Here is a 27300-nt window from a genome sequence, read left to right as displayed (position 1 = left end):
TAATAGATTATATTATCCATGAGATCAAAGTAAGTGACAACTTTATATTATCGATGATATGCATAATAGATTATATATTATCCATGAGATATCTCTATTTTGTTCACACACACACACACACACACACACATATATATATATATATATACACACACACACACACACACTTTTGCTTTGTGGTTAACCAAGAAATTGAAATAGATTCACTTGTTTTTTTTACTATAGTGGTTTTAAAATCTGATTGTATTCAGTTCCTTTGTTTACCTTAATATAGTTATTTATTATATCATTAGCGATATGATGTTTCTTTTTAATCTAAGAGCCCATTTGGATGCCAAGAAGATTTGGATTTGGGTTTCTCACATTTGCAGTTCATTTTGTGTTGTGATTTGGATCCGGATAAAATCCTTGGATTTCCAAATGAGCGACTAACAGTGAAAAAAATCAAATTTCCAAATATGTTGTGGAAATAAGTAATTGGAAATCCACATATCTAGCAGTTTCCTTCACCCTCTTTGCTCCTCAACCTCTCCCCTCCAGCAGGAAGTACCCCTTGCCCCTCTGTCTATCTCAACATGTGCTGGCGAATGTATTCATGTTTTATTCAAAACTCAAATCCAAATCCAAATACAAAATATGAGGTATCCAAACGGGCCCAAAATGAATTTCCAGCCCGTGAATCGCACGATCAGTACTATTAGTATAAAATAATTTCGGTGAAGGATGACATGAAAGTGTTGATAATGGTTTATTAATTGCGATGGATGACATGAAACCCTAATGTGATACTAATAGGAACGGAAATAAAATTCATCATCATCAAGCATCTATATATTGTGACAGACCAATATGGCGATGGCTAGTTTTCTGTTGCCGTTATTTCTTGCATTGCGCTTTAAATAAACTCACCTTGCTCAGTGCTTCTCTTCCTGGCTTGGGGTCTCACGATCATGTAAAAACGCCTCATGGGCTTGAGTTTTAAGGTGGTGATTGGTGATGCTCAACACATTTTTCATAGTAGGCCTGTTGTCCATGGGAAATCAAATTGGGCTCGATTTTATCCTTAGGCTCGCCATCCTCGGATTACATAAAACAACAGCAATATATAGGATGTGGTATACAAGCAAGATAGGCAACCCCTAGAACAAAAGTTATTCAAAGATTTCTATCCCCAATAAAGTAATGCGAGTATGGATTTAGACGTGAGATGCATTCATGGTGATCAGGACCGTTCATCACAGTTAAAAAAGTATCCTGTGATTGGATGGTTAGGATCGTCCGACTGGTGTCATCTGTGCTCGGTGCAGTGTATATAAATGATCTGTAGGGTGAAGACCAGATGAAGGGTCGAGATTCCGATAGAGATTTAGGAGCAAAGCTAGAGTAGGAGATGGGATAGGTCCCACTACGGAGAGGGTAAGCATTTGTTGGTTCGTTGTCCGTTCCACTCGTGTGTGGGGTGTGTTGTTGTGTAGATCACATTCACAGGTCGGAAAGAGGAGAGAAATAGACCAATATCAATCAAGATTCCTTTCCTTCCCATTTCAGAAGAAAGACAATTTTTTTCTATTTTTTTTGTTTTGGATTTCCCTTCTCCTTAAAATCGCCTCTCCTATTCTATTCTCTAGTCTCTACAGAGAGAGAACCTCCTTTTTTCTCTACAAAATCCTCCGCCATTTCTGTCCTTCCTGCAAACAAAACCCATCGATCGACTTTTCTTGATGCGCTTTCCAGATCTCGAATTTCTCGGAAATGGACGGTTTTGATGCCCCCGATTTCGCTCAAGGCCCCATTCCCGAGCCCGAAAGAGTCTACTTCGTGCCCTACAGGTAATCTCTTCTATTTATTTCTTTATTCTTCTTTTGATTGATTTGATCCATCTCCTCGTACTCAGCATTGCCATCTTTTATGTATGTATGTATGTATGTATGTATGTTTCCTGCAAATTTTCAGATCTCCCAGCGGTTAGGGTTTTCTTTGTTTTGTGACGATTCCTCTGCCTGTAGACTGACTTTTGCCATTTTTATAGCTTGTATTTTGGTTTCTCGAATGCAAAAACTCCCGTTGTAGCCTGATTTCCTCCTGTATTGGATCTTTCTTCTAATGTGGTTTTGTGATTATATGAAAATTCCTTTTTCTCTCCCAATTCTGTGATTTTATGAGTGGTGGATTGTTCTGATTCTCACTCGGTTAATGCTGCCTCTCATGACAATATTGTGACTTCTCAGATCTTTCTGCTGCTAGGGTTAATGTTGTTCGGCGAAAAATTACTCTACCACTCAGTGGACTTCACTAGTCTCTACTTCTCTATACTTTGCATTTCGATCTGGAATCCCAAAATTGACATCGTTTGAACCTTGATTAGTGCTGATAGGATGAGCTCGCTATTTCAAATGTTCTTTCCTGTGTCTTGTTTTATTGTTCCATGAAACTTCCCTTTCGCTTCTACAAATTATTGTAATCTCCACAGCTTTCATTTGTATGGATCAGAAATTGGTGTTGCTAAAATTGACATCGTAGGCACTGGCTTGGGTCTTTATGCGGGTTATTGATCTTTTGAATTTCCTCTGTTGGTTGGGAGATTGTTGTAATCATTCTAACTTCCACTTAGAAGGAGCTGTCTTTGGTTTATTGTATATTATTACTATTTGTTTTTATCGGGTGAATGCTTCATTCGATGTGTTGAATGCATTCCCACTGTTTCAGATGGCTGAAAGATGCACGTGAATCATCTGTTGGCGATGAAGAAGGGAGCCAAGGGGTTGTATATTCAGCATCTCCCCCTTCTTATGCAGGTCCGATGAAGATCATAAATAACATCTTTAACTCAGATCTCATTTTTAACCTGAGGCGCGGAGAGGATCTTGGACAGCCTGAAAACACTGAAGAGGAGGTCTCTGGCCGCGACTACGCCCTAATTACCGACAGTATGTGGTTGCAGACACTCAAATGGTGAGAGGATCAATCTGAATGATTCTTCCTGTTGATTTATTTTCTCTCATAGAATAGTTTTTAATTTTTGTTAAACTGTTATAAAGAAAGTAACAATTTCAAGGTAAATTGATTGCTTGGGTCTCAGACCACATGAAAAAATAAATTTGTGATTCTAACGTATGCGTGCACATATGTTAGCTATGTCGGTGTTAGGCTTACAAACGTACACATATATCAAGGTATTGAAAACCGAAAAATCTCTAATCTCTCCCAAAACAGAATCGAACTTGATGTATTGCTAACAAAAAGATGAGACGGAAGAAGCACAAACACACAAAGTAAGATACACAAGAATTACGTGGTTCGATAGTGTGTCTACGTCCACAGTAGATGAGAGTCTCACTATGTCGATATCAGAGTTACCGCACTACGTTCCCAGTAGATGAGAGTTTCACTATGTTGATATTAGGGTTACAAACTCTGTTCTTCTACTCAAGAAAACGCCCCAAATCTCTTACTCTCGTAATCCTAAGATGTGGCACATATATTGATGTCACTACATCAACAATTACTGAAATATCCTTATAGTGCAACCTGAAAATTAAATTTTCCTTTTGGGATGCTACCCCGGAAACTCCGACAGGAGCACAGATGGATTAACTATCAAGAAATCCCATGATTTAGTGTATTATTCATTAAATGCATGTGTATTTGTAATATTATTGAATCGTTTCATTTGCGAGGAGCTGGATGAGACCGTCAAGCCCTGATCAATTAATGTAAAAAATCCCTCAAATTGTATCTGACTGTCCTCTACACCCCACGAGCTAACCGCTCAGCTTAACTAGCGTATGCATTGCATACATTAATCTGTAAACGTGATAAGTCACTGCCAGAATACACGACATCTGCACTATACAAAGATCATGACATACAGACCAACTTGTGTTTTGGCCTATAGCCATAATAATATGTATACAACACATCGGTTGATAGTTTAATACAACTATGGGATTTTCCCTTTTTCTCACCTAGTCCCCAAAAAATATTGATATGGATGGGCTTCCAGCAAAGATTCTTATTCACTTTTAGGGGGTGTTTGAATCAAGGGTAAAATATTTTGGAAAATAAAATTTTCCATGGTCCAACGGGCCAACATTCCCTAGAAAACAAGAAATTTTTTTGATTGTGGAATATTTCTTTTCCATGGATAATGATTTAAAGTGGAAGGGCCCGGTCATCATAAGGGGTTCCCCCGAGGAAAATTACCGATGAAATTTATAGATGCTTCCAATAAATTTCCTTTTGAAGGGCTGAAGAATAAAAAGAAAAATGCTGCTGCGACCCTTGTGAATTCTGGATGGGTTTCTCAAATCCCTACGGTATGTGTTGTTTGTGGATGAAGTCTATTTGGGATCCCCCAGCTCCTGGATGACGGTGCATGGGATCGGGGAGGGCTTCGGAGAAGGTACATCTGTTATTTATTGACCCAGCCATTGGCAGTGTCGATAAGCATTTAAGGCAAATTTCACGAAGGAATGATCACTTTTATTTAAAGAAAGGAAGGACATGGATTTCTGTTTTTGGGATAAGCATTTGAGGCATTTTAAAACTTTTTATTTCAAGTATTCATCTCTTGAAAGTTTTCTTCATCATGGGAAGTCGAAAAGGTTTCCTGGAGTTGGGATGGATGTCAATGAGTAATACGGCACCATTAATGCACATTTATGGCAGAAAGAGTTTTTTGTACGCGAAGAGGAGTATGTGTATGGACACCTGCCCCTTGGTCAGAGGTCCCTTCGTGGCGGTGATATACACAGTAAGGAATTCTCGTCTCTTCGATTTCCTTGTAAACAGTAAGAGTAGAGGAAAAGAAAACACTCGAGAAAATCAGATGGAAAACTTGAACGATACTGAGGAAGCGTACTATGGAGTTAATTAAGATAGAGGAAACATTGAGCAGGGTAAAGGCGATGGTTTACAATGAAAATTTGGCTTCTAAATTGGTGCCAACACCGAGAGAAGTCATTAAAGACTTCTTGAAGAGACAGTGGAAGCTCTTCAAAGAGGCGGCTAACAGGAGGTCGGAAATAATTTTTAGTATAACTGAGTTGCATAAGGTTAAGGAAACCCACTCACCGATGCATAAGCACCCATTCTTCACCAAGGTCTTGGAGGATGAAAAGACATTGAGGTGGTTACGATGGGAAGAAGATAAGGAATCGGGAATTAAGAAACTGGAGGCTATGATTAAACAGAAAAGAGCACCTGAAGTAATGGACCTTAATGTCGAGGAAGCCTCGACTATTAATCTTGACCAGGAGGTTTTTGTATATGAGATGGAAAGACTTCTGTTGGACTTACAAAAATGCTCACTTTAAGGAGGGCATCATGAAGTTCTACAGTAGGATATCCAGGCTTAGGAAAGCACACATCAGGATGCTGGAAGGTTTATTTTTAGGAGCCTTGGATTGGAGGTATTTTGCTATAGGCACTAGGCAAGTGTACAGTTGAGAGGGGGGCCATTTTGAGGATAGGTGAAGAAGAAATTCCCTAAAGGAATAGTGGCTTCAGTGGTTATCAAGATCTTCGGTGGAAGATCACAATGGTTTTAGCAATTTTTTTTGGAATTTTTCAGGGGTGACTAGATGTCCAACGAATGGAGAAGGGAAGAATACTTTGGAAGATGGTTGGGTCTTGATGATTTCAGAGCTGTTTTTGGTGGATCTGGAAGACGGTTGGGAGGGCCAACCGTTGGTTTTATAGTTGTCCTTTTTGGTTTTCTTCGACCTGGATTGATCCAGGTCTTCATACATTGTAATACTTGGGGGACTACTGGTCCCCCATACATGTATTCTTCGTATGATCTTAATATATCTTCGTCATCTTTCAAAAAAAATAATGTTGATATGATTAAGGATATGAACGATGGAGCAGTAACTAGTGTCAGAACTACAGATGGCACGTCTAGTGAGTTTCCAATTACAATAGGACTGCACCAAGGATCAACTCTAAGCCCCTATCTTTTTACTCTAGTTATGGATGAACTTACGGAGGGTATCCAGGACGAGAGGTGCCATGGTGTATGCTATTTGCAGTTGACATAGTATTAATTGACGAAACCAAAGCAGGAGTTAATGCTAAGTTAGAGTTATGGAGAACTACTTTAGAATCCAAAGGTTTTATACTGAGCAGGACTAAGACAGAGTATATGGAGTGCAACTTTAGTAATGTAAGGAGGCCGGGTGAGGATGACTGGACAGGAGGTACCTAAGAGGGATGTTTTTCGCTATCTTGGTTCAATCCTACAGAAGGAAGGAGAGATTGAAGAGGATGTTAACCACATAATAAGAGCAGGTTGGTTGAAGTGGAAGCATGCTTCAGGAGTTCTGTGCGACTGTAAAATACCTACCAATACCATGTTGAAGGGAAAGTTTCATAAGACAGCTGTGAGGCCAGCCATGCTGTACGGCATAGGATATTGGGCCACCAAGAAGCAGCATGTGCATAAGATGAGTGTAGCGGAGATGCGGATGCTTAAATGGATGTGCGGCCACACAAGGTTAGGTCGAATTAAAAATGAAGATGGTGCAAGCCCAGAGGCTCGCGAATAACTACCAGGATTTTAGGAGCTCAATGGGTCTAAAACTCTAAATCTTCATATCCATACAACCATCCATAACCCATAAACAAATAGAGAAACATTCAATAGTAAATTTCAGCATAAATGAAGCATGAAATGAACTGTAAGCAACGGACCATCAATGATAAATACTTCCGTTTCAAGCAGTTATTGAACATATCAAATAAATGACTCAAAGATAGGATTTAAAGGCTCAAATAACTGACTTTATTCGCTGATTTATTGTTGTCCAAAACATAAGAGAAAGATCTAGGGCCCGAAAATTTATTAGAAAATGACAAAAGGCTCAAAATAGACTAGGGTAATTCACTAGGGATGTTCATAAGGGTTTCTAAAGGTTGAAATATGACTGAAAAAGCTAATAATATGGAAAAATATTGCCGGTAAGTTGCAGCAGTCCTTTCACGTGTAGATCTTGCTAACAAAGGGGCTAAGAAGATGTTGGAGAAGCCTGTAGTCACGTCTCCAAACTTCGGACATTAGCTAGCTCTCAATTAATGTGTGAAAGAGGGATGTAAAAAAAGAGAGAATATGAGAGAAAGAGATCAAGAAATGATAGGGAGAGAATAGAGAACGAGAGAGAAAGATCGAAAGAGAGAAAAGATGTAACGAGGGACAGAGACAGTTGCGAGAAAGAGAACAAAAGAGAAGGAAAGGGTATGAGGGCAGTAGTAGGGGATAGAGAGAAATATGGGGGCAGTAGTAGGAAGAGAGAGAGAGAGAGAGAGAGAGAGAGAGAGAGTTGTAGGGATGGAGGAAGAAAGAGAGAAATATGGGGGCAGTAGTAGGGATGGAGGAAGAAAGAGGGAAGATGAGGGGATAGAGGAGAAGAAGTGAAGGATGGAGGAGGGAAGACGCACCTGCAGCTGTGAGTTTGGTAGAGAAGAAGAAGAAGCGCCATGTAGGCGTGGAGGGAGGTAGAGGGGTCAGGAGAGACGTGGGGCTCCTTTCTTTGTTCTTTTTCTTCAATTTATCAAAACTAGGGTTTCTTCTCCCAATAACTTATGTTTATATGCTTTTAGTGGACCCTCTTTGTTAGCTTCACTTAATATGAGGTGAAAAGACCGTCTTGCCCCTAAAACAAAGAAAAACAATTAAACAATAAGGGCATAATAGGGAAAACAAGCTAAACAAAAGAAATAAGGGTAGAGAGGTGCTTGCAAAGGTGGGCCCTAGATGTTGTTGACATCCCCCACATCTAGGATAATCCAATAATGTCAAATAAGTCCAATAAACGCAAAATAAATAAGTGCAAACATAATAAAGTGGTAATCCAACGGTCGGATCACATCAGAAGACATCCGCAAAAAGGTGGGGGTGGCACCAATTGTGGAGAAGATGAGAGAGGACCGCTTAAGATGGTTTGGGCATATCCAACGTAGGCCTTTGGATGTTCCAGTGAGAAGAAGTGACCCGTGCCAAGTTGATGAAGTAAAAAGAGGTAGGGGCAGACCGAAAACAACTTGGATAGAAATAATGAGGAAAGACTTGAGGGCTAGGAATATAACAGAGAACATGACCTTGGATAGGAGAGAATGGAAGAAAATGATCCATATAGACGAACCCAACTAGGGTCAGGATTAGAGTTAGTCAATTTGAGCCGGGTAGATCCTTTCACCTTCTTCATGGAAATTTTCTTAAGGATTCATTAGCCGACCCCAACTAGTTTGGGACAAAGGCTTAGTTGATTTGAGTTGAGTTGAGTAAAGAGAGTGCTGTGTTGATATGATAAACAAACTAAGAAAGCTCATGACTTATTATGTGAAAACCAATATTGAGACGACGTAAGGTTTTGGGTTTCGACCATGAAATGAAATGTCACTTTTGGGACACTAACCATGATTAATATAGTAAGGAGGCTCACCTGGTGCAAAATACCATGATTAATATGCATACTTGCCAACCAATCACTAGAAAATCCTCTGGAGCGTGTTTTCAATATACAGCTGCCTCCTAGACACCAAAACCACAGCAGAGCTCCAAAACATGCTGAAACCCCAACTCCATTGTTTATATTTATTTATCATGACTAAGAGTCATCACTTTGTGGACAAGTGTGATATCTATGTTACTACCACTTTGTGAACGAGTCTTGCCTTGGATGTCTATTGTACTAATTATTTTATCCTTATTCTGCAGCCTTGAATCGAACTGCTAGTTTATGTTTGAATTTTGAAAGGCTAATTTGGTCTTATCGGTTAAACAGCATGTCAGGTGTTGGAGTTGCAACTGCACTATCTTGATAAGTGAATCGGCTGCATGATTCTTCCTACATGGTTGTTTTCAAGTTTTTATTTATATACTGAATCAGCAAAGCATTTTGTGTGTGGAACTTGTCATACACTGCTAGTTTATTACTGAAGCTTTGTAAACTAAATGAATATCTATGACATCTTTGAATATTAATTTTTAATTTTTTTTTCTATAGGCACAGTGATTCAAATGTGGCAATGAGGACTGCTGGAGGCTTTTCTGCTGCTGGAGATGGTATGGCGGATGTTTATCCCTTACAACTCAGGCTCTCTGTTATGCGTGATGCAAATCAATTGACAGTAAAGATAAGCAAAAAGGTCTACTCTGATATATGTATCTTGCCTCTTCTCTTTGTAGTGATTTTTCTTTAGGTTCACTACTGTCGGCATGGGTTGTCATGATTGGATTGTATTTTGTACTATGATTGTATCTGTAATGTTCTTGTTTTTTCTGTGGCTATTGTGATTTCTGTCTAGATTATAGAAGTTTGTTTTTTAAATTTGACAACATTTTAAGGGAAATTATATTCCCCCCCCCCCTCTGACGGATAAAATCCCCTCCTTTAACATTATTCGTTAAGTTTTAAAGGCAAAGAAAAATGTTAAAGGGGGTGAATTTATCCTCAAGCAGCCATTCTCACAGAAACCGTTGAAGGGGTGGATTTTATCTGTTTAAGGAGTTTGGGGGGGGGGGGGGGGGGGGGGGTATCATTCCCCCATTTTAATCATCTACCCTATCAAAAAAAAAAAAAAATGACAACATTTTCTAAAACTTATATTCATGCTATATTTTTTATAGATAACTTCACTTCATTAAAGAAAAATGTTAAATTTTTTTTTTTTGAAATAGCAGAAAAATGTTAAAAATTTATAATTTGTTTGTGTCGTGAGGTATTACTTAGCAGTATCATTGCCTTATAGGTTCCTTAATATTAATTATAACACCTTGTTGTTGATGTCTTGAAGTGTTCAAACTTCAAAAATAGTATGTTATTGTTTGTCTTCAAGTGTCTTTTTTCGTCTGTACGTTCTAACTAATTGTCTCTTTTTCAGGACAATGCTTTAGAATATTACAAAAGAGCCTGTAAGATTTTCAGCGTTGAATCTGAACCTGTATGTTGCTTAATATTGATTTAGATTGTTGTTTTGAACAGTAAGTTAAGAGTTTACTAGCAGTATTAAATGATTCTCATTCACTGCTGCTGCTGCAGGTACGCATTTGGGACTTTTCAGGACAGACAACTCTGTATTTCGTAGATGAGAAAAATAAGATGCTGAAAGATTGTCAACGACATTCAGATCAAGAGGTAATTAGTTGATGTGTCTAATGAGGTTTTGCTATGTTGCTTGTATTTTCCTCATATGATAGGAATAAGCAAGGTTTCAAATGTCAGTTCTGGAATGAACTTCAGTCCACATGAAAGTACTTCTCGGTATTCTGGACAACTACAAAAATCATGGAAGCTTATGGGAGTCTATGGAAATGATGGAAATTTAAGATAAGACCTCAGGAAATGTTAAAATAAGCACAAATACACAGATAAAAACCGTCACATAAGGAAGACAATTATCCATAATGGTTTAAAAAATCAAGTAGCTAGTGGCATGTGCTGTCACATATGTCTGGAATGGTAAGGTTTATTCTAAATATAAATATTTCACATGTTTTGAAAGTTGATGATCATTCCATTACTCTTATTTTTTTAACTTACTCATCTTATTAAAGAAATGTCATTAATATTTTCTCTATGTATGCGACTTTTTAGTTATGGCAGTGCATCATAGGGTATTAAACATCAGACTTTGGTCTAGGCTTTGGTACACACAGAAGTCGACACTTGTCGGCCAAAATCGACATATGTCGGTGGAAGTTTAATACTATAGGCATAAGGTATTAGCATTATTTGACTGCATGGTGATCTAGGCCTTCTTTGGAAGTGATGACTATCCTATTGGTTACTGGTAGTGACTATCCAGACAAATATAAGTGTGCCTCTCAAAGATCGGACATATTAGAAGTGACCACTATCACTCATCAATAACTTGTGATTGCCGTTGAGTTACTTTGCCCATTTAGTAATTTTGGTTGCAATATTTGTCACCTACATAAAAACTTTTTTAATTCCAGGCTTTCATTGATATTTATATATATTTAATAACTGGGAAAACTGTGATAGTTTCCCCAATCTGAGTATCTGTAGGGTAATACTTCTGGTTTTGAAAATTTTACAATACAATCCTCGATTTGCACTTTTTCTGAAAAGTTGGATAAATTATTTTCTTGGTCCTTTTGCATATTTAGTATACCAAACACATTATAAAACAATCCCTTAACTGAAACTCATTGCTTGTATCCATGGTGGCTTGGGTAAATGGGAAATTGGGTTTCTGTGCCAATGTTTTCTCTACTTTAACCTCATTAGGGAAGTCCAACCTAGTCACTACAACTGGTCAAAGTCATTGGGATCTTACTTCCATGCCTTTGACCACTTGAACTGGATCAGATACAAAAATTGGTTATTTTGTAATGTTAGGGTTTTGCCATGAACCTTCTTGTAGCTTTGTAGGTAAACTGATGTCATTTACATCTAGGCTTCTAAAAGGATGGAGTTGTAGGATTTTTAAGCTTTAAATGCTCTTTCCAGCATTTCTAATTGTCTACTGCATCCTATTCAAACTAATTTTGAGAACAAAATTCCCGTTACAGTTGGAGGGTTTCGGTAGAAGAAATTGGAGACGTTGGAAAATAAACCCCAATCTCTTAGGCCATGGTTTCTAGAAATGGCACTTCGGGTAAAAGCCAAGCCATTGTCTACAGTCTAGTTGTTTTGTTGTCATTGAGTCTGAAATGTGTTGTTTTCTGGTTTATTGGTAAGCACATATATTGATGTACAGTCTAGTTGTTTTGTTGTCATTGAGTTTGAAATGTGTTGTTTTCTGGTTTATTGGTAAGCACATATATTGATGCTGCCTGAGTTTTTGTGTACTGTAAGTAGTTGGTCCTTGTCATTTCCAATTGCTGCATAACGTATTTTGAGTATTGATATGTTGCATGAACTCCTTTTGTTGAGAATTGGTCATGTTATACCTCTCTCGTATAGAGGGGTATTTCTGTCTTTCTATGCAACACGCATATATATATATATATATATATATATATATATATATATATATATAGGGAAAGGTGTGCGTACTCGGTCGAGTAGATAAGCTTATCTACTCGGTCGGGTTAAAAACAGTGGGGGCCCACATTTTTGGGGTGATCCAAACCATTCATTTGAAAGGCTCTTACCTAGATAGGGTGTCCACAAAAAATCAGCCCCATAGGATCATCCTAACCCATGCAACAGTGGAGGGAAAAATGGGGAAAAATGGACAAACACAGCTTGTCCACAAATCTGCCCATTTTTCCCTCCACTGTTGGATGGGTTAGGATGATCCTATGGGGCTGATTTTTTCTGGACACCCTATCTAGGTAAGGGCCTTTCAAATGAATGGTTTGGATCACCCCAAAAATGTGGGCCCCCACTGTTTTTAACCTGACCAAGTAGATAAGCTTATCTACTCGACCGAGTACGCACACCTTTCCCATATATATATATATATATATATATATATATATATATATATATATATATATATATATATATATATATATATACGGAAAAGTGTTGGGAAAGATTTCCCACATATATATATATATATATATATATATATATATATATTATATCAGTGTGCGTGAGAGATTACCAACTCTCTCATTCACCCATTTTCCTCTCCATCTTTTCTCTCATCTCTTCTCCACTCTCAATACTTTAATCTAGATTCTAACATGGTATCAGAGCGAAAGATTGAAGATCGAGATTGGAGATCCCTAACCCTAACTCTAAACCCAAAAACCCTAAAATCATAACCCAAATCAGTACCGTGTGACCTTCCCTAACCCTAACCCATTACTCTCTACAAATCACCTTCCCTAACCCTAACCCATTACTTCTCCACTCCATCTTTTTATTGCCGCACCACCTTAAATCATCTTTTTTTTGGTGGTTTTCCTTGCCCCCAAGCCACTCGCACCCCACCCTTTCTACCCTTAGTGTGCCGTACCACCATTAAACCCTCTTTCAATGTCCGAATCCTAATCCTAACCCATTACTCTCTACAAATCAGCCATCTCTTTGTCTTAATGTTCTAAACAGTGATTCTTTTATCTTTCTCATCTCGTGGTTGGTTCCAGGCAATTGTTTGGTGATTTTCTCATGTTGGTGGTGCATGTTCGTGGTGTTGTTGCATCGTTCTATCATGGACACGTGCGCTAATGTGTGAGATAGCATCTGTAGATGCTTTTATTGGTAGCATGTTCGCGATTTGATGGTAATTAGTTCTTGGTGGTGCTTGTCGTTGGTTTGGTGTTGGTTTTGGTGATATTGATGGTCGTTTGTTGGTTGCTTGATTTTTCTGTGCTCTTCGTAGTTGCTATTCGTTGGTGGTGGATGTTAGTCAGATTGGTGGATCTGTCTGCAATTGTTCTTGTGGTTCATTGGTTTGTGATTTTCCCTTTTCCGGTTATTGCCGTTCGTTGGTGTTGATAAGTGCACACCAACTGTTTGATGAAATGTCTGACAGAATTTTTTGTTGGCTTTGGTAGTGATCGGTTGTTCCTTGTTACTTAGTAGATGTTGGGTGCCTCGATACTTGTGTTGTTGATGGTGATCGGGTTGTAGTTGTTATTGGCGGTGGTGCGCTTCAGTCGTGGTGATCTCTTGGTGGATCTATGTTGATATGTTGTTAGGATTCGATTTTATAGTCTTGGTGGTGATTTGGGGGTTGTTCTTTGGTGGAAGTTGGTGGAGTTTTCTGTTGATGTTGTTGTTTGGTGGATGTGGTTGTTTGGTGCTGACAGTGGCTGAGATTTCTATTGATAGTGGTTGTTTGCGACCCATATGTTGGTGGTTTATGATTCTTCGTGAATTGTTATTGGAGATTTCTTAGTGTCTGTCTTTGGTGGTGATCAGTTCTTATTGGTTAGTTGTTTCTATTGTGGTTATTCAGTATGGCTATCCTTGATGATTCATCCGTTGAGCATTCTGCTCTTGCCGTGCACAACGGTTATGGTCGTGGTGCGTGCGATGGTTGTGGTCATGTATCTGTCAGAGATTCAGGGGGAGGTCATGGTGTTGGTGGCCGTGCATTCCGTTACTGTAGTTATTATGGTTTTAAGGTCCATACTGTTGGCTTTTGCTACGATCTACATCAGGAATTACGGCCCTCCCGTGTTGCTCATCATGTTTCTAGTACGACTTTTGCTAGCTCATCTGCAGCCCCTTTCCCACCTTCTTCTGTTGATACACTGGTCATTTCGCGTGCTGAGTATGAGGCCTTAGTGAGATCCCAGAATAGAGGAAACTAAGCCACTGTCACACTAGCTATGGAAGGTAGCAACCCATCCTTCTCTCGCAGTCATTCCAGTTCTTGGCTCATCGACTCTGGAGCCTCTCATCATATGACTGGTAACAGTAGACGCCTTGGTTCCTTCGCGGCATCTTCTACGTCTACATCGGTTACCTTGGCCAATGGAACGATGTGTCCTATTTCTGGTACCGGGGGCGGGGACACATCGCTCGGCCCCGACTTGTCTCTTTCCTCTGTTTTATGTGTTCCTAGTTTTCCTTATAACTTATTTTGTTTTAGTCAGCTTACTTGCCATCTTCGATGTTGTGTAACATTCTTTCCTTCTTATTGTATCTTTCAGTATCTAGTGACTGGGAGGAGGATTGGTTCGGGCCATGAGGTACACAACCCCTACTACTTTGATTGTGGACCTTCGCATTTTGCCTTGAGTGCTTGCGTCATTTATGTTGCAATGCCGTCTTGGTCTTCCTCCAGCGGATCGCATGCAGCACTCATCCGTCATGTCTAGCCCTATTTTTTTTTTGAAAGTTAACAATTTATTGAATAAAAGGTAGCTACTTGCAATGGGGACAAGGTGTCCCCATCATGGATACAAAGCATAAACAAACATTCAAGAGTGACACATAGCGATATTATAGCACCATCAAGGTGGACACATTCATAACAGTTTCCATCTCCATACGCGACACTCAATCCTTTGCCAAACCATTCGCCAGGGAATTTGCCGAGCATCTCATGTGTGATAATTGAGCCTAATGATCCGTATAATATCCCGTATCTCGTCTATGATCCTAGCCAATCTCCATGGGCCCACGCTAAAGTTCTTTGCCCAAGCAATGACATTGGATGAACCCCCCCTTCCACTATTAGAGGTCCCAGATTGTTATCTTTGAACCATCTTAAACAAAAAAGTAAGGCCTTCGCCTCAGCTTCATTCGCGTCGCATATTCCTACAAATCCGGAGTAGCTCATAATCGTATTTCCATTTTCGTCTCGGATAACACCGCCAATTCCTTCCAGCCCTGGATTACCCCTTAAACTTCCATCGAAATTCAGCTTAAGCCATCTGTTTGGTGGGGCCAACCAGCGAGCGGTTATTCTAGTATGTGGTTTCTTTTCCATCATAATCGTGCCGTCATGTCTAGTCCTATTAGTCCTTTTCGGTGTGAGTCTTGTGAGTATGGAAAATACCATCGTGTTTCCTTTCCGCCCATGTCACCTAGTCGTGTGTCTAGTCCTTCTGAGCTTGTTCATTCTGATATTTGGGGTCCCTGCAGAGGCATTGAAAAGAGACAGCCTCGTGTCAATCTAAGCTCGCCCTGAGATCATGAGTTCTTTAGCTGTTGCAAGCTCCTTGGAGACTCTTAGTTGGTCGCAAGCCTCCTTCATTCAGTGAGTCCTCATTCGGGCAGATCAATTCATTGAACGTACGGAGCGTGCTTTCCATCAAGGTCTTCATTCAAGCCCGAGGATGAGTCGACCGTCAAGGTAGCTTAGCCAGATGGGATGTGAGATTGGGCAAGAGATTGATGGATTCAACTCCATCTATATTTGGATATCGTTATTTTATTGTTTTTGTTGATGAATTTTCTAGGATGTCTTGGTTATATGTAATAAAAGGTTCAGAAGTATTTGATTTGTTTTGCTTTTATGCTGAAGTTTCTACCCAATATTCATGTTCTATTACGCACTGATAATGCACGTGAATACTTTTCTGTTCCTAATGGGTTTCAGCAGTTCCTCTCTAGTCATGGCATTATTCTTCAGTCATCGTGCACCCATACCTCTCAGCAAAATGGTGTGGCTGGGAGGAGGCTTCAATACTTTGTCGATATGGCACGCACTCTTCTAGTTCAGATTCGTGTCCCAAAGACCATTAGGGCTGATGCAGTTCTCACATCTTTCTTTCTGGCGAACCGTCTTTCGTCTTCTGTCCTATGTAATAGGACGACTTTCTCGGTATTACATCCGTTTGGAAATTCCTTTTCTTTACTTCCTAGAGTTTTTGGCCGCATTTGCTTTGTTCATAGTCTTAGTCTTAGCGTAGATAAGCTTGATCCACGTGTCATTAAATGTGTCTTCGTGGGCTACTCTCGCACTCATAAGGGATCAAGGTTTTAAATTTCGACCGAAATCCGAAATTTCTGTCGGTTTCGGTCAACCCCGAAACCGAAATTAGTTAAACTTGAAACGTTATAAAATTTCGACCGAAATTTCGAAATTTCGTTATCCCTGAAATTTCGGTCCAAAATTCAAGGGGAATCTCCAAAAAATCTGGGATTTATTCTTTATATAATATTTTCCCGAAATTTCAGCCAAATTACCGAAATTTTGGTAATTTCGTCGAACTTTTATACGAGATAAAATATTATTTTATATGATCTCGTTAGATTTCGTCCGAAATTTCGGTTTCGGTGAGGAACGAAATGCATTCCGAAACTGAAATTTAAAACCTTGGAAGGGACAACTTCGTCGTGTTTATGTCTCTGCGGATGTTTCCTTCTTCGAGGATACATCTTACTTTGCTGAGTCTTTTCCTACACCCTCACCTGACCCTTCTCTTCCGCTACCGGTACTAGTTCCTCAAGTATCTTCATCTCTTCCGCTGCCAGTATCTCAGTGACGGTTTATTCGCGTGGTCCTTAACATGTTTTATTACCCACATGTGCAGATGGCCCCTCATGCGCACCGCCTGCTCCTCAGCCCGCTGGTCAACCTACTGCTCTTGAGGTAATTGCTTCTTCTTCTGCACCTGATGATGCTCCTATGTCATCTTGTCAACGTTCTCGTTCTACTCATCATCCCATTTTTGATGTGGTTTCTTATGCTCATATGTCACCCTCTTATTGTTCTTTTTTATCATTTGTGTCCTCTGTCTCTATTCCTCGTTCTGTTGTGGAGGCTTTGGCTCATCTAGGTTGGCGAGCAGCAATGGGTGCTATGTAGTCAAATCATACATAGCATATGGTTCCTCTTCCTCCAGGGGCGCAGGTAGTTGGCTCTAAGTGGGTGTTTATCGTAAAATACCTACCAGATGGGAAAGTAGAAAGACTGAAGGCTCGATTGGTTGCAAAGGGGTACACACTGACCTACGCCATTGATTACACTGAAACTTTTTCTCTTGTGGCAAAAATTCCTTCAGTACGAGTTTTGATTTCTCTTGCAGTGAATATGTCATGGCCTCTTTATCAGTTAGATGTCAAGAATGCCTTCTTACATGGTGACCTGCAGGAAGAGGTATACTTGGAGCAACCTCCTAGGTATGTTGCTCGGAGGAGATGACGCATGCTAACTGTAAGTTACAGAAGGCCATATATGGTCTTAAGCAGTCTCCTCATGCCTGGTTTGGAATATTTAGTGAGGCGGTGATACATTTTGGAATGAAACAGTGTGCTGTCGATCATTCGGGGAGTGATAGTGCAAGTATATAGAGACTGGAGGATTTTCTTCAGTAAGAATTTTGTGCTAAAGATCTTGGTCGTCTGAGATACTTTCTGGAGATAAAGGTAGCAAATCCACGTGGAGGGCTATCTTTATCACAAAGAAAGTATACACTGGATATATTGGAGGAGACTGGTCTTCTGGAAGCGAAGCCAACTGAGACACCCATGGACCCAAATATCAAGTTGTCCCCTGATCAAGGGGAGTTACTAGAGGATCTAGGTAGATACATACGTTTAGTTGGGAAGTTGATTTACCTCATTGTCGCACGTCCAAGTATCGCTTATGCAGTCGGCGTGGTTAGTTAGTATATGAGTGCACCACGGACACCTCATTGGTTAGCAGTTATCCAGAGAGTAAAATATCTGAAGAAAGCTCTTGGTAAAGGACTCCTCTTCGGAAAACAGTCACATGAGGAGTGAGGGATATTCATATGCAGATTGTGCAGTATCTCCTGCAGATTGAAGGTCTACAAATGGCTATTATACTTATGTTAGAGGCAAGTTGGTGTCTTGGAAGAGCAAGAAACAAGATGTTGTATGAAGGTCAAGTGCAGAGGCATGGTATAGATCCATGGCATATCCAGGCTGCGAGCTGATCTGGTTGAGGTCGTTTATGTCATAGATTGGGTTTCCCTACTTGTCACCTCCTTCGCTCCACTGCGACAACAAGTCTGCCATTCATATAGCCATGAATCTAGTGCTTCATGAGAGGACAAAACACATAAGATGGCCATTGTAAGATGGTCAGAGAGGTATGGGGCAGATTACTGTCCAGATTTGGGATAACATGGGTATTCCCAGCTAGTTTCTTAGAGTTGGTGGAAAGCTGGGGAAAATACTATGGCATGTCTCTTTCTTGGCTACGATATGGGTCCTTTGGAAAGAGTGTAATGCAAGAATTTTTAAGGGGTTCATGAATTCTTGTTCAATAAGGTAATTGCGTTAACAATTTCTTGAGTAAAACCCCTAGAAAGCTTTAGATTTGTATCAGCGTATGAATTATGGCATGGATGGCGGGTGATATGCGATGCCTTTAGCATTGAACCCAAAAGTTTGGTCACCATCGGCCCAAGGGATATTAAAACTAAACTTTGATGGCTCTAGTTTGAAAATCCAGGGCCCTCTGGTATTGGAGGTCTTCTAAGGAATGAAGAGGGAGTAGTATTATGGGCTTTTAGAGGTCTGGTCGGGATAGCAGATGCAAATGAGGCTATTTATCAAGGAATCAAATTGCTCCACAACGTAGATTTGAACAAGGTAGAGATTGAGGGAGATTCACTCAATGTCATCAGGTGGCTAAGAGGCTCAAAGGTGGCTCCTTGGAGGTTTGCGGCTCTATTTGATGAGATGGACAATTTGAGGTCGGCCTTGGCATCCTTTCATCATGTCAAGCTGTCGGCTAACGGGGAGGTAGACAAATTGGCAAGGGAAGGAGTTTCTAGGAACAGTTTAGAGTTTGATTTTCTTCCTCCCTAGGTCTTTTTATTGCACTTTTCTTTCTTTTTCTGTTCCTTTGCTTTGCTGTAATTTGGGACTTTCTCGGTCTCGTTTTCAGTAATGAAATCTTTTTACCATTCAAAAAAAAAGAAAAGAAAAGAAAAGAATATCCAATAGGCAATAATATGCCTAAGAGTTGAGAAGCCTGAGATAATAGCAGAATCGAAATAATGCATGTATAATTGTTATTATGGATGAAGATCATGATTTTATGCGTACTATGTATGTAAGTATGTTCCTCTTGCAAGGAAATCAGACTAAATGTATCAAAAGCTGTTTTCGAGGTAGTGCACTATCCGATCCTCACTTCACATGCATGTCCATGTTTCCCATTTCTAGTAACTATGAGTTGAACCCCGAGCAGAAACTCCCAGTGTGAAGTCTCATGTAGCTTTTTCTGGGTTTTGATTAAATTCCCCCGTTCCTGAAAGTTGATTCTAAATAAATAGAAGGCTCATTGTACTTGGTTTTCATAGAAGACTAATTTTGAACTCAGTGACGGTATACTGGATTCACTGCTTGGATCCTATATGATTTAGATGTGTTTTTAGAGGGTGTAGTATATCACTAATTCATACTCTTGTTTGTGGTATTTGCTTTGCAGATTCTGTTGGAGTTACAGGTCTATGGGTTGTCAGATTCCATGAAGTCACGAGCTGAAGTAAAGAAAGATGAGCCGGCAACTCAGCAATCTATAATTGCTGTTTCGTCTTCTGCCGGTTCACTTATGAACAATGGAAGCATGGGAAATTTTGATAGTGGTTTTGTTCTCTCCAACCCTCTAGCTTTGAGTGGAAGTTCTGGAGGTGCTGGTTCTTTGGGCTTGACAGGATTACAGAATCTTGGAAATACTTGTTTCATGAACAGTGCAATCCAGTGCTTGGCACATACACCGAAGCTTGTTGAATATTTTCTTGGAGACTACAGTAGAGAAATAAATCAGCATAATCCATTGGGCATGGATGTAGGTTTCCGATTTATTTTATTTCTTTTCTACTTCTCTTATGTTTTTTTTTTAAATGGTTTATTTTTAATGGTGATAGTACTTTTGCATTTTCTTAATTAAGTAGTTGCTCATGGTATTAGGAGTAGGTTTATATTTTTGGTTGGAAAATCGGTGTATCTTTTTCAAACTCTTAAGTATCCCCCTTCTTGGTCAGGGTGAGCTTGCTTTGGCATTTGGAGATTTATTGAGGAAGTTATGGGCTCCAGGAAGAGCACCAGTCGCACCGCGATTGTTTAAAACAAAACTTGCTCGTTTTGCCCCACAATTCGGTGGCTTTAATCAACATGATTCACAAGTCAGTAAAGTTCTCTCATTCTCCCAGCTAACTTTCATTCTCCCAGCTAACTTTTATAAGGCTAGGTCAAAATAGTGGTAGCCACCTTTTTTCATCAATTATTGCCATTCTAGTTTTATGAGTTCTAGAAATATTTGTTAATTTGTTCCGGTGGTGCCTATGTAGGAGCTTCTTGCTTTTTTGTTGGATGGACTCCATGAAGATCTGAATCGTGTGAAACACAAGCCCTACATAGAAGCTAAGGATGCAGATGGTCGTCCAGATGAACTAGTGGCTGATGAATTCTGGGCAAATCACCTGGCTCGCAATGACTCCATTATTGTTGATGTATGCCAAGTGAGTATATATTGTAAGCCTTTGGATTTTGAAATTAAGTAAATACTGTTTCTGCTTAAATGTTCCCATGTATGATATACATTGTAATGAAACTCAGATGACGCACCACAGTGACCCTCCTTTTGTTATGTTTGGGTCATGTTTATTACACATCTCAATTTTGCTTCCTCAAAGACTTTTGATGCTACTGAAGTGCCCATAAACCATGCAATGCAAGCTTTACAGCTGCTCTATTTATTGAATTATCAATGCCCACTGTTGGATGTTCTCTCAATAATCTAGGACGCTGAGGCATGTTGGTGAATTTTTGCTTTAGCTTTTTGAGTGAGTATTTTAAGTCCATTTTAGTAAACCATTCTTTGATTTTTATTCTTATGACAGGGTCAGTACAGGTCAACATTAGTATGTCCTGTTTGCAATAAGGTGTCTGTTACATTTGATCCATTCATGTACTTGTCGCTGCCTCTACCTTCAACAACCATGCGGTCAATGACTGTGACAGTCTTCAGCACTGATGGCAGTACCCTGCCATGTCCATATACCGTAACTGTGCCCAAGCACGGAAAGTGCAAGGATCTCATTCAGGCCTTAACCATCGCTTCTTCTCTAAGGACTGACGAGAGTCTCTTGGTGGCTGAGGTATGTAATAAATCTGTCTTGCATGTAGCTGTAGTTAATGTGCCCAACAGTATATATCCATGTTACATAGATTTTTAGAATTAGATATAGTTTTTTATTAAGGTTTTTTTTCAGATATAGTTGTTTATTAAGGTTTTTTTTTTTTGCAGATTTACTCTAATCGCATTATTCGTTACTTGGAGGAACCATCTGATTCACTGTCATTGATTAGAGACGATGACCGTCTTGTAGCATATCGACTACCAAATGAACCTGAGAAACCCCCGTTGGTGGTTTTCATGCATCAACGTTTGGAGGAGTAAGCTTACATATTAAGTTATGCTGTGGTACACTTTTTTGTTCATTTAAATATCCGTACCCTTGGTAAATTACTTGTGCTTTGGCCTTTAGTTGGTTAGGCTTTAGTTGCCCAGTACATCATTATTGATAAACTGTTAATTTCATAACTATAAGCAGGTTCTTTTTTCTATTGGCAATTGCCTGATTGCTTAAATTTCATAGCTTCAAAGGCATCATACCATGCAATAGACAATATTTCATTATGTATGAAGCTTCAGGATTATTTCCATTATATATACTTCTGCATACAAGCATTTCTATTGGTGTTCTTTTTTTCTTTGAGCTCCCCTTATTATCTTAATTTTAATGGTTTCCTTTGAGCCTTTCCATGAGCTTTTGAATTTTTTACTCAGTGGAAACTCTCTGATCAGAACATTTTGTTGTCAGGCATTATGTTAATGGCAAAATGGCATCATGTTGGAAGGCATTTGGGATTCCTCTCATGACAAGGCTATGTAATATCATTAATGGATCCAATATCCAAAAGATGCTTCTGAACTTACTAAATCAATTTCTAAGAAATAGAGAAGCTAATTTAAATGATCAAAGCAATACTGTAAGCAGCGCAAATGATGGTGACATTGAAATGGATGATGCCATAACGCCTCCTGTCTCAGGTGGTGAAATTCCAATTGATGAATCAGGAGATGAATCACAATTTGATTTCGAACTAGAGCTTTACCTAACAGATGAAAAGGGCTTACTAAAGAACTCAAAGATAGAAATGAGTGAGCCGATTCAGATGGCGGGTTTGCCTAGACGGTTGCATGTGCTTGTGTGCTGGCCTGATAAAGCAATTGAACTGTATGATATGCGACCTCTCAATTCATTACCTGAGATTTTTAAGCCTGGATTTTTTGCGAGGAGGCCTCAGGAATCCATTTCTCTTTATACATGCCTTGAAGCCTTTCTGAAAGAGGAGCCTCTAGGACCAGAAGACATGTGGTCAGTATACTCCCCCAATTTCCTTTATTTTATAACTATTCTTGTTCATGAGAGATGCGGGAGAGAAGTTTACAAAGATGTTGATCATTGTTTGGTTGTTTTGCTTAGTTTGGGTTGTTTCTGAAGTTAAAGATTGTGTTGGTTTCTAGTTAGAAAATCATTGTTGCTCTACTCTGATGAAAGATAGCAAATTATTGGTTATGTGGTTAATGCAGGGTGTTTAAGTAATGTGAAAAATTAGGTGCATTTATCCTTGGTTTTCATTTAAATTTTAAAGTTATATTGGTTATTTTCGGTAAATTTTGGTGGTCAGCAGTCACTTCTAAAAGGCTTGTTGCATTTATCTGCCCGCTATACTGGGAGTGGGAAATGCCACTGTTATTTCTTCATTGAGTTTCTTTGGTTTATCATTACTGTTTGTATACTCTTTCACTATACAATTATGCTTGTCAACAGTATCCATTGACTGTTAGCCTTACTTAACTAATTATATCTATTTTAAGGAGTACTGAAAAAACCAGAGAGTATTCTCAGTTTGAAATTAGAATTACTGAACTTTGCAAAACACTTTTTGTCAAGCTACTTATGAAGGTTTTTCTCGTTATATCAACCACTGTCTATTCTCTGTTTTTGGAACCATGGCCATAGACTTACAGTCTTTTAATGCAGGTACTGTCCATGCTGCACGAAGCATCAACAAGCTAGCAAGAAATTAGATCTTTGGAGGCTGCCAGAAATTCTGGTTATCCATCTTAAGAGATTTTCCTATAGTAGGTTCATGAAGAACAAGCTGGAGACATTTGTAGACTTCCCTACACATGATCTTGACTTGTCAAGGTATATTGCTCATAAGAGTGGGCAGTTGTCAAACCGTTATGTGCTGTACGCCGTAAGCAATCACTATGGGAGCATGGGAGGCGGTCATTATACAGCTTATGCCTATGTGAGTGGTGTTTTTACTTGCTTCTTATCTACTTTTGTCTTTAGAAAGGTGAGAAATGTAAAGGAATCTCAATAACGCAAGTGCCCATGGGTTCCCTTATGTGACTTGCAAACTGATAGCGCTTCAATCTATGAATCAAATATTAATATTTAGTTTCCCCATAAAATGTCAAAAACTTCTCAAGTGACAAAGTTTCATGTACCAGAGCGAGTTTTCAATATGCATTTTGAGTCGATGAAATTTATGCAAGTAGATGTTCGTCCCTCCACTGCTAATGAAGTTATTCATGATTCTTCTGCAACCCTAACTCAAACCCACATAGTGATGCCAATAAATGCATGAATTTGTCAGAATCTAAGTAACACACTATTTGAAATGATGTGTCAGATGGGGTGGCACAGCTATAAGGAATAAAATATTCTTTCTTACGCATTGCTTATGTACTTCTATTGGTCTTGGTACATTCCTATGTTACATGCTTTAATGATCAAATAACGCTAATTGTTCTTTGGAAACTCCATCCCTTGAGCCAGACTATCCACCACCGAGTTAGCAGATCGTCTCACATGTGAAACACTATGGGCAATGAGCCTATCCGATCAAACACATCATCAAAAAACCTGTCAAATCTCCAATGGTGATTTTGTGATCTTCTAAACCAACAAATCACATTTAAGGAGTCCCTTCCACCACCAAGGAAGCCATTTGGTTTTGTTTCACTAATTTTATCCCTTGGTGAACTGCCCTGACTTCTGTTTCCGATGCATCTGCTTCCCCAAGAGGCCCTGTGAAGGCCCAAATTACCTCCCCCAAATCATTCCTCATGACTCCTCCGATACCAGCCGGGCATGGATTTCCCAAACTTGAACCATCAAAGGAAAATAGCACAACCGTATAGACACAACTGTGTATATGTTTCTGTGTATTGTGCCTCTAGGCCTTTTTGACAAGGACAAACTCCCCAAATCCTGTAGCTGTAAAAACTACTTTAAAAGAAAAATCTTGAACCTTGTAGCTGTAATAACTCCCTCAAATAAAAATCTAGGTTATTATATTTTATTTTTATCTTTCAAAAAAAAATATATTATTGACATTTCTCACTACAAAAACTGCCTTAAAGAAAAACATGTGTTATATTTTATGACATTTCTTACTGTTCTCTTTTCAAGTCGCGTGAACTTATGCTAAGAAAAAATTGGAAGAAAAACTAAAGGACTTTTCAAATAAAACATACACTTAAAAGCCCATGTGTTCTGAATCGCACATTTTTTCCTTAATCCTCTTTCATGCAGTTGTTTTTGTAAGTGTTAAATGGGATAGATTCATTGCTTTCATATGAGTAGCATTGTTTGATCAATTTCATACAAATCATACAATGGCAGGAGCCTCGTGCACTGGGCCGCCCTTTTTTTACAAATCATTATCATGCCCTAGCATTTGAATTTATATGCCGTCCATGACTTTGGTTATTTGTTAATTCTCGAAATGCCAGTATATATTATCATTGGGGATTTGTTAGGGACTTTCACAGAAAGTCATTTCGCAGCTTGCTGTTGCATGAGAGCAGCCACCTCAGATGAATTAAATGAATAAGACAAAATCTTCTGAAAATTTAGCCTGTGTGGCTGCTCTCTCATGCAACAGCCAGCCACGAAATGCCTGTCTGCGAAAGTCCCTAGCAAATCCCTTATCATTGTTATGTTTAGGTATGTGTTTGCATGTATGCTTGGGATTTGCTAGGGACTTTCACAGAAAGGCATTTCGCAGCTTGCTGTTGCATGAGAGAGCAGCCACCTCAGTTGAATTTAATGAATAAGGCAAAATCTGCTGAAAATTTAGCCTGTGTGGCTGCTCTCTCATGCAACAGCCAGCCACGAAATGCCTGTCTGCGAAAGTCTCTAGCAAATCCCTTATCATTGTTATGTATAGGTATGTGTTTGGATGTATGCCTAGTGTACTGATATTCTCATTTTCTGTAGCATCAAGGGGAGAATCAGTGGTACGATTTTGATGACAGCCATGTCTTTCCGGTTAACGAGGACAAGATAAAGTCAGCGGCTGCGTATGTTCTTTTCTACAGGAGAGTTGGAGCTAGCAACTCCAATACAGAAGTGTAACCTGAACAGTAAACTTCACCAGGGAAGCCATTACAATTATTCAGGTGTTCTGGAGGAACAGACTTACCATTTCAGCTGGCGAATTTTTCGTAGACTTAACTACCAAGTGTATCATTTCAAAAAATAGCATTCTTTGGTTTTTAGCCTTACAGATTGGATTGGCTTAGTTGAAGAATCCAAGAATCAGAGAACAAGGATTTGTGAATTTGAGCTTAAAGATGGTGTCAAGGTCACTGTAACATAGTACAATCAAGAGGTGAGATTCTTACCTTCTATAAGGAGTTCCATTTTTTTTGTTTTGTTTAATGTTTTATCACATGTAGTACCTACTATCAAAAGGAAAGGCCTCTAATTTCGTTTTGCTTTTCCCTTTTCCGGGGATGCCAGCAGCTGACATCATGTGTATTTCTTCATTATATTGAGTAATATATCGCTTTAATGAATTTTTCCGAACGTTGATGTTGCAATATCTTTTGTGTCCCATCATGCATATTTGTTCCGTACACACAGAGATAGGTGAACACATTTTTCAAACCTAGACAATTTTCTGAATTGGATCTGTCTCCAAAGTAAAAAGGTATGTTGAGTTGCTGGGTAGTAGAGTCTCAATAACCAGCTGTTGAAGCTGGATCGTGGTTTAGGCTTGAATTATTTATTTTTAGTTGTTTTATTTATTTGCTGGGTTGTTACTGAGTCCTACTGTGTTTAGGATTCTGAACTTGTTATATGCTGAACTGATCAAAGGTTAAAACAAGCAGAATTTTACTCCCACTTGTGTTCTCACATAGGAGGATCGCCTCACCTCAAGGATCCCCTAACAATTGGTTTTTCTCCTCCTTAGCTTTTCTTGCATGTACCTATCAACTGGTATTAAAGCCGGTTTGATCTTGGCATGACAAACAAGAATCATCCCAAGAAGAAATCAGTAATGGAAGAGAGAGTTGACAAGTTGGAAGAGCCTCTTAACAATCTGGTGGAGATGTTTTCCTTGTTCTTGGAAAATTAAAACCAGAAATCAGCAGAGGACGAGGCCGACGGTGGCAAGGATACCTCCTCCAACGTTGGATTTGGAGGAAACGATACATAGAGTCTGGAACTACGGGTGGAAAATTCCAAGCCAGGTTCACCAGACTCGTGGTTCCTTGTTGTGATGGTTCTAAAGATCCTACGGGGTAGGTATATTGTACCTAATAGTTACGCTTCCTTCAAATAGCAGAAGATATGAAGGTACCTCTTTCCTCATTCCACATGGAAAGTGAGTCACTACAATGGGGTTCCAATAGTACAAGAAAACACACACAAATCTGGAATGGAAGGACTTAAAAGACAGTCTTATTTGTTTGATTTGGTCCTATCGAGTTCGTGGATTTTGACTTAGCTCTTATTAACCTGTGACATAATGGACAATTAGAGAATATCAGAAGCAGTTTGAAAGAATTGTCAAACATGGTCGGGGGTTGGACGGAAAAGGCTTTAGTGGGAACTTTTGTAGGGGGTAG

General features: G+C 39.3%; 1 protein-coding gene across 2 annotated transcripts; it reads left to right on the top strand.

The window, feature by feature from the left end:
• The first annotated feature begins 1463 nt into the window (after positions 1-1463).
• UBP8 (ubiquitin-specific protease 8) lies at positions 1464-26254 on the top strand. 2 transcript variants are annotated; one of them, XM_077384942.1, is made up of 14 exons: positions 1464-1829; positions 2707-2952; positions 9006-9147; positions 9883-9942; positions 10041-10136; positions 14582-14620; positions 19786-20145; positions 20342-20482; positions 20648-20818; positions 21200-21457; positions 21607-21755; positions 22184-22741; positions 23411-23684; positions 25664-26254. In XM_077384942.1, exons 1-14 carry the CDS (start codon positions 1753-1755, stop codon positions 25799-25801), a joined length of 2709 nt encoding a protein of 902 aa, XP_077241057.1. In that variant the 5' UTR covers positions 1464-1752; the 3' UTR covers positions 25802-26254. The 2 variants fall into 2 exon arrangements, with proteins under 2 accessions (XP_077241057.1, XP_077241064.1); XM_077384949.1 differs by lacking the exon at positions 14582-14620 and having other exon boundaries at positions 1465-1829.
• Positions 26255-27300: the final 1046 nt, after the last annotated feature.

The sequence above is a fragment of the Tasmannia lanceolata genome, unplaced genomic scaffold (assembly GCF_043159265.1).
Source record: "Tasmannia lanceolata isolate RefF3 unplaced genomic scaffold, GAP_Taslan_0.1 ptg000002l, whole genome shotgun sequence".
Taxonomy (NCBI): Eukaryota; Viridiplantae; Streptophyta; class Magnoliopsida; order Canellales; family Winteraceae; genus Tasmannia; species Tasmannia lanceolata.
Note: the sequence above shows the minus strand (reverse complement) of the source record. Positions and strands in the feature narration are given on the sequence as shown.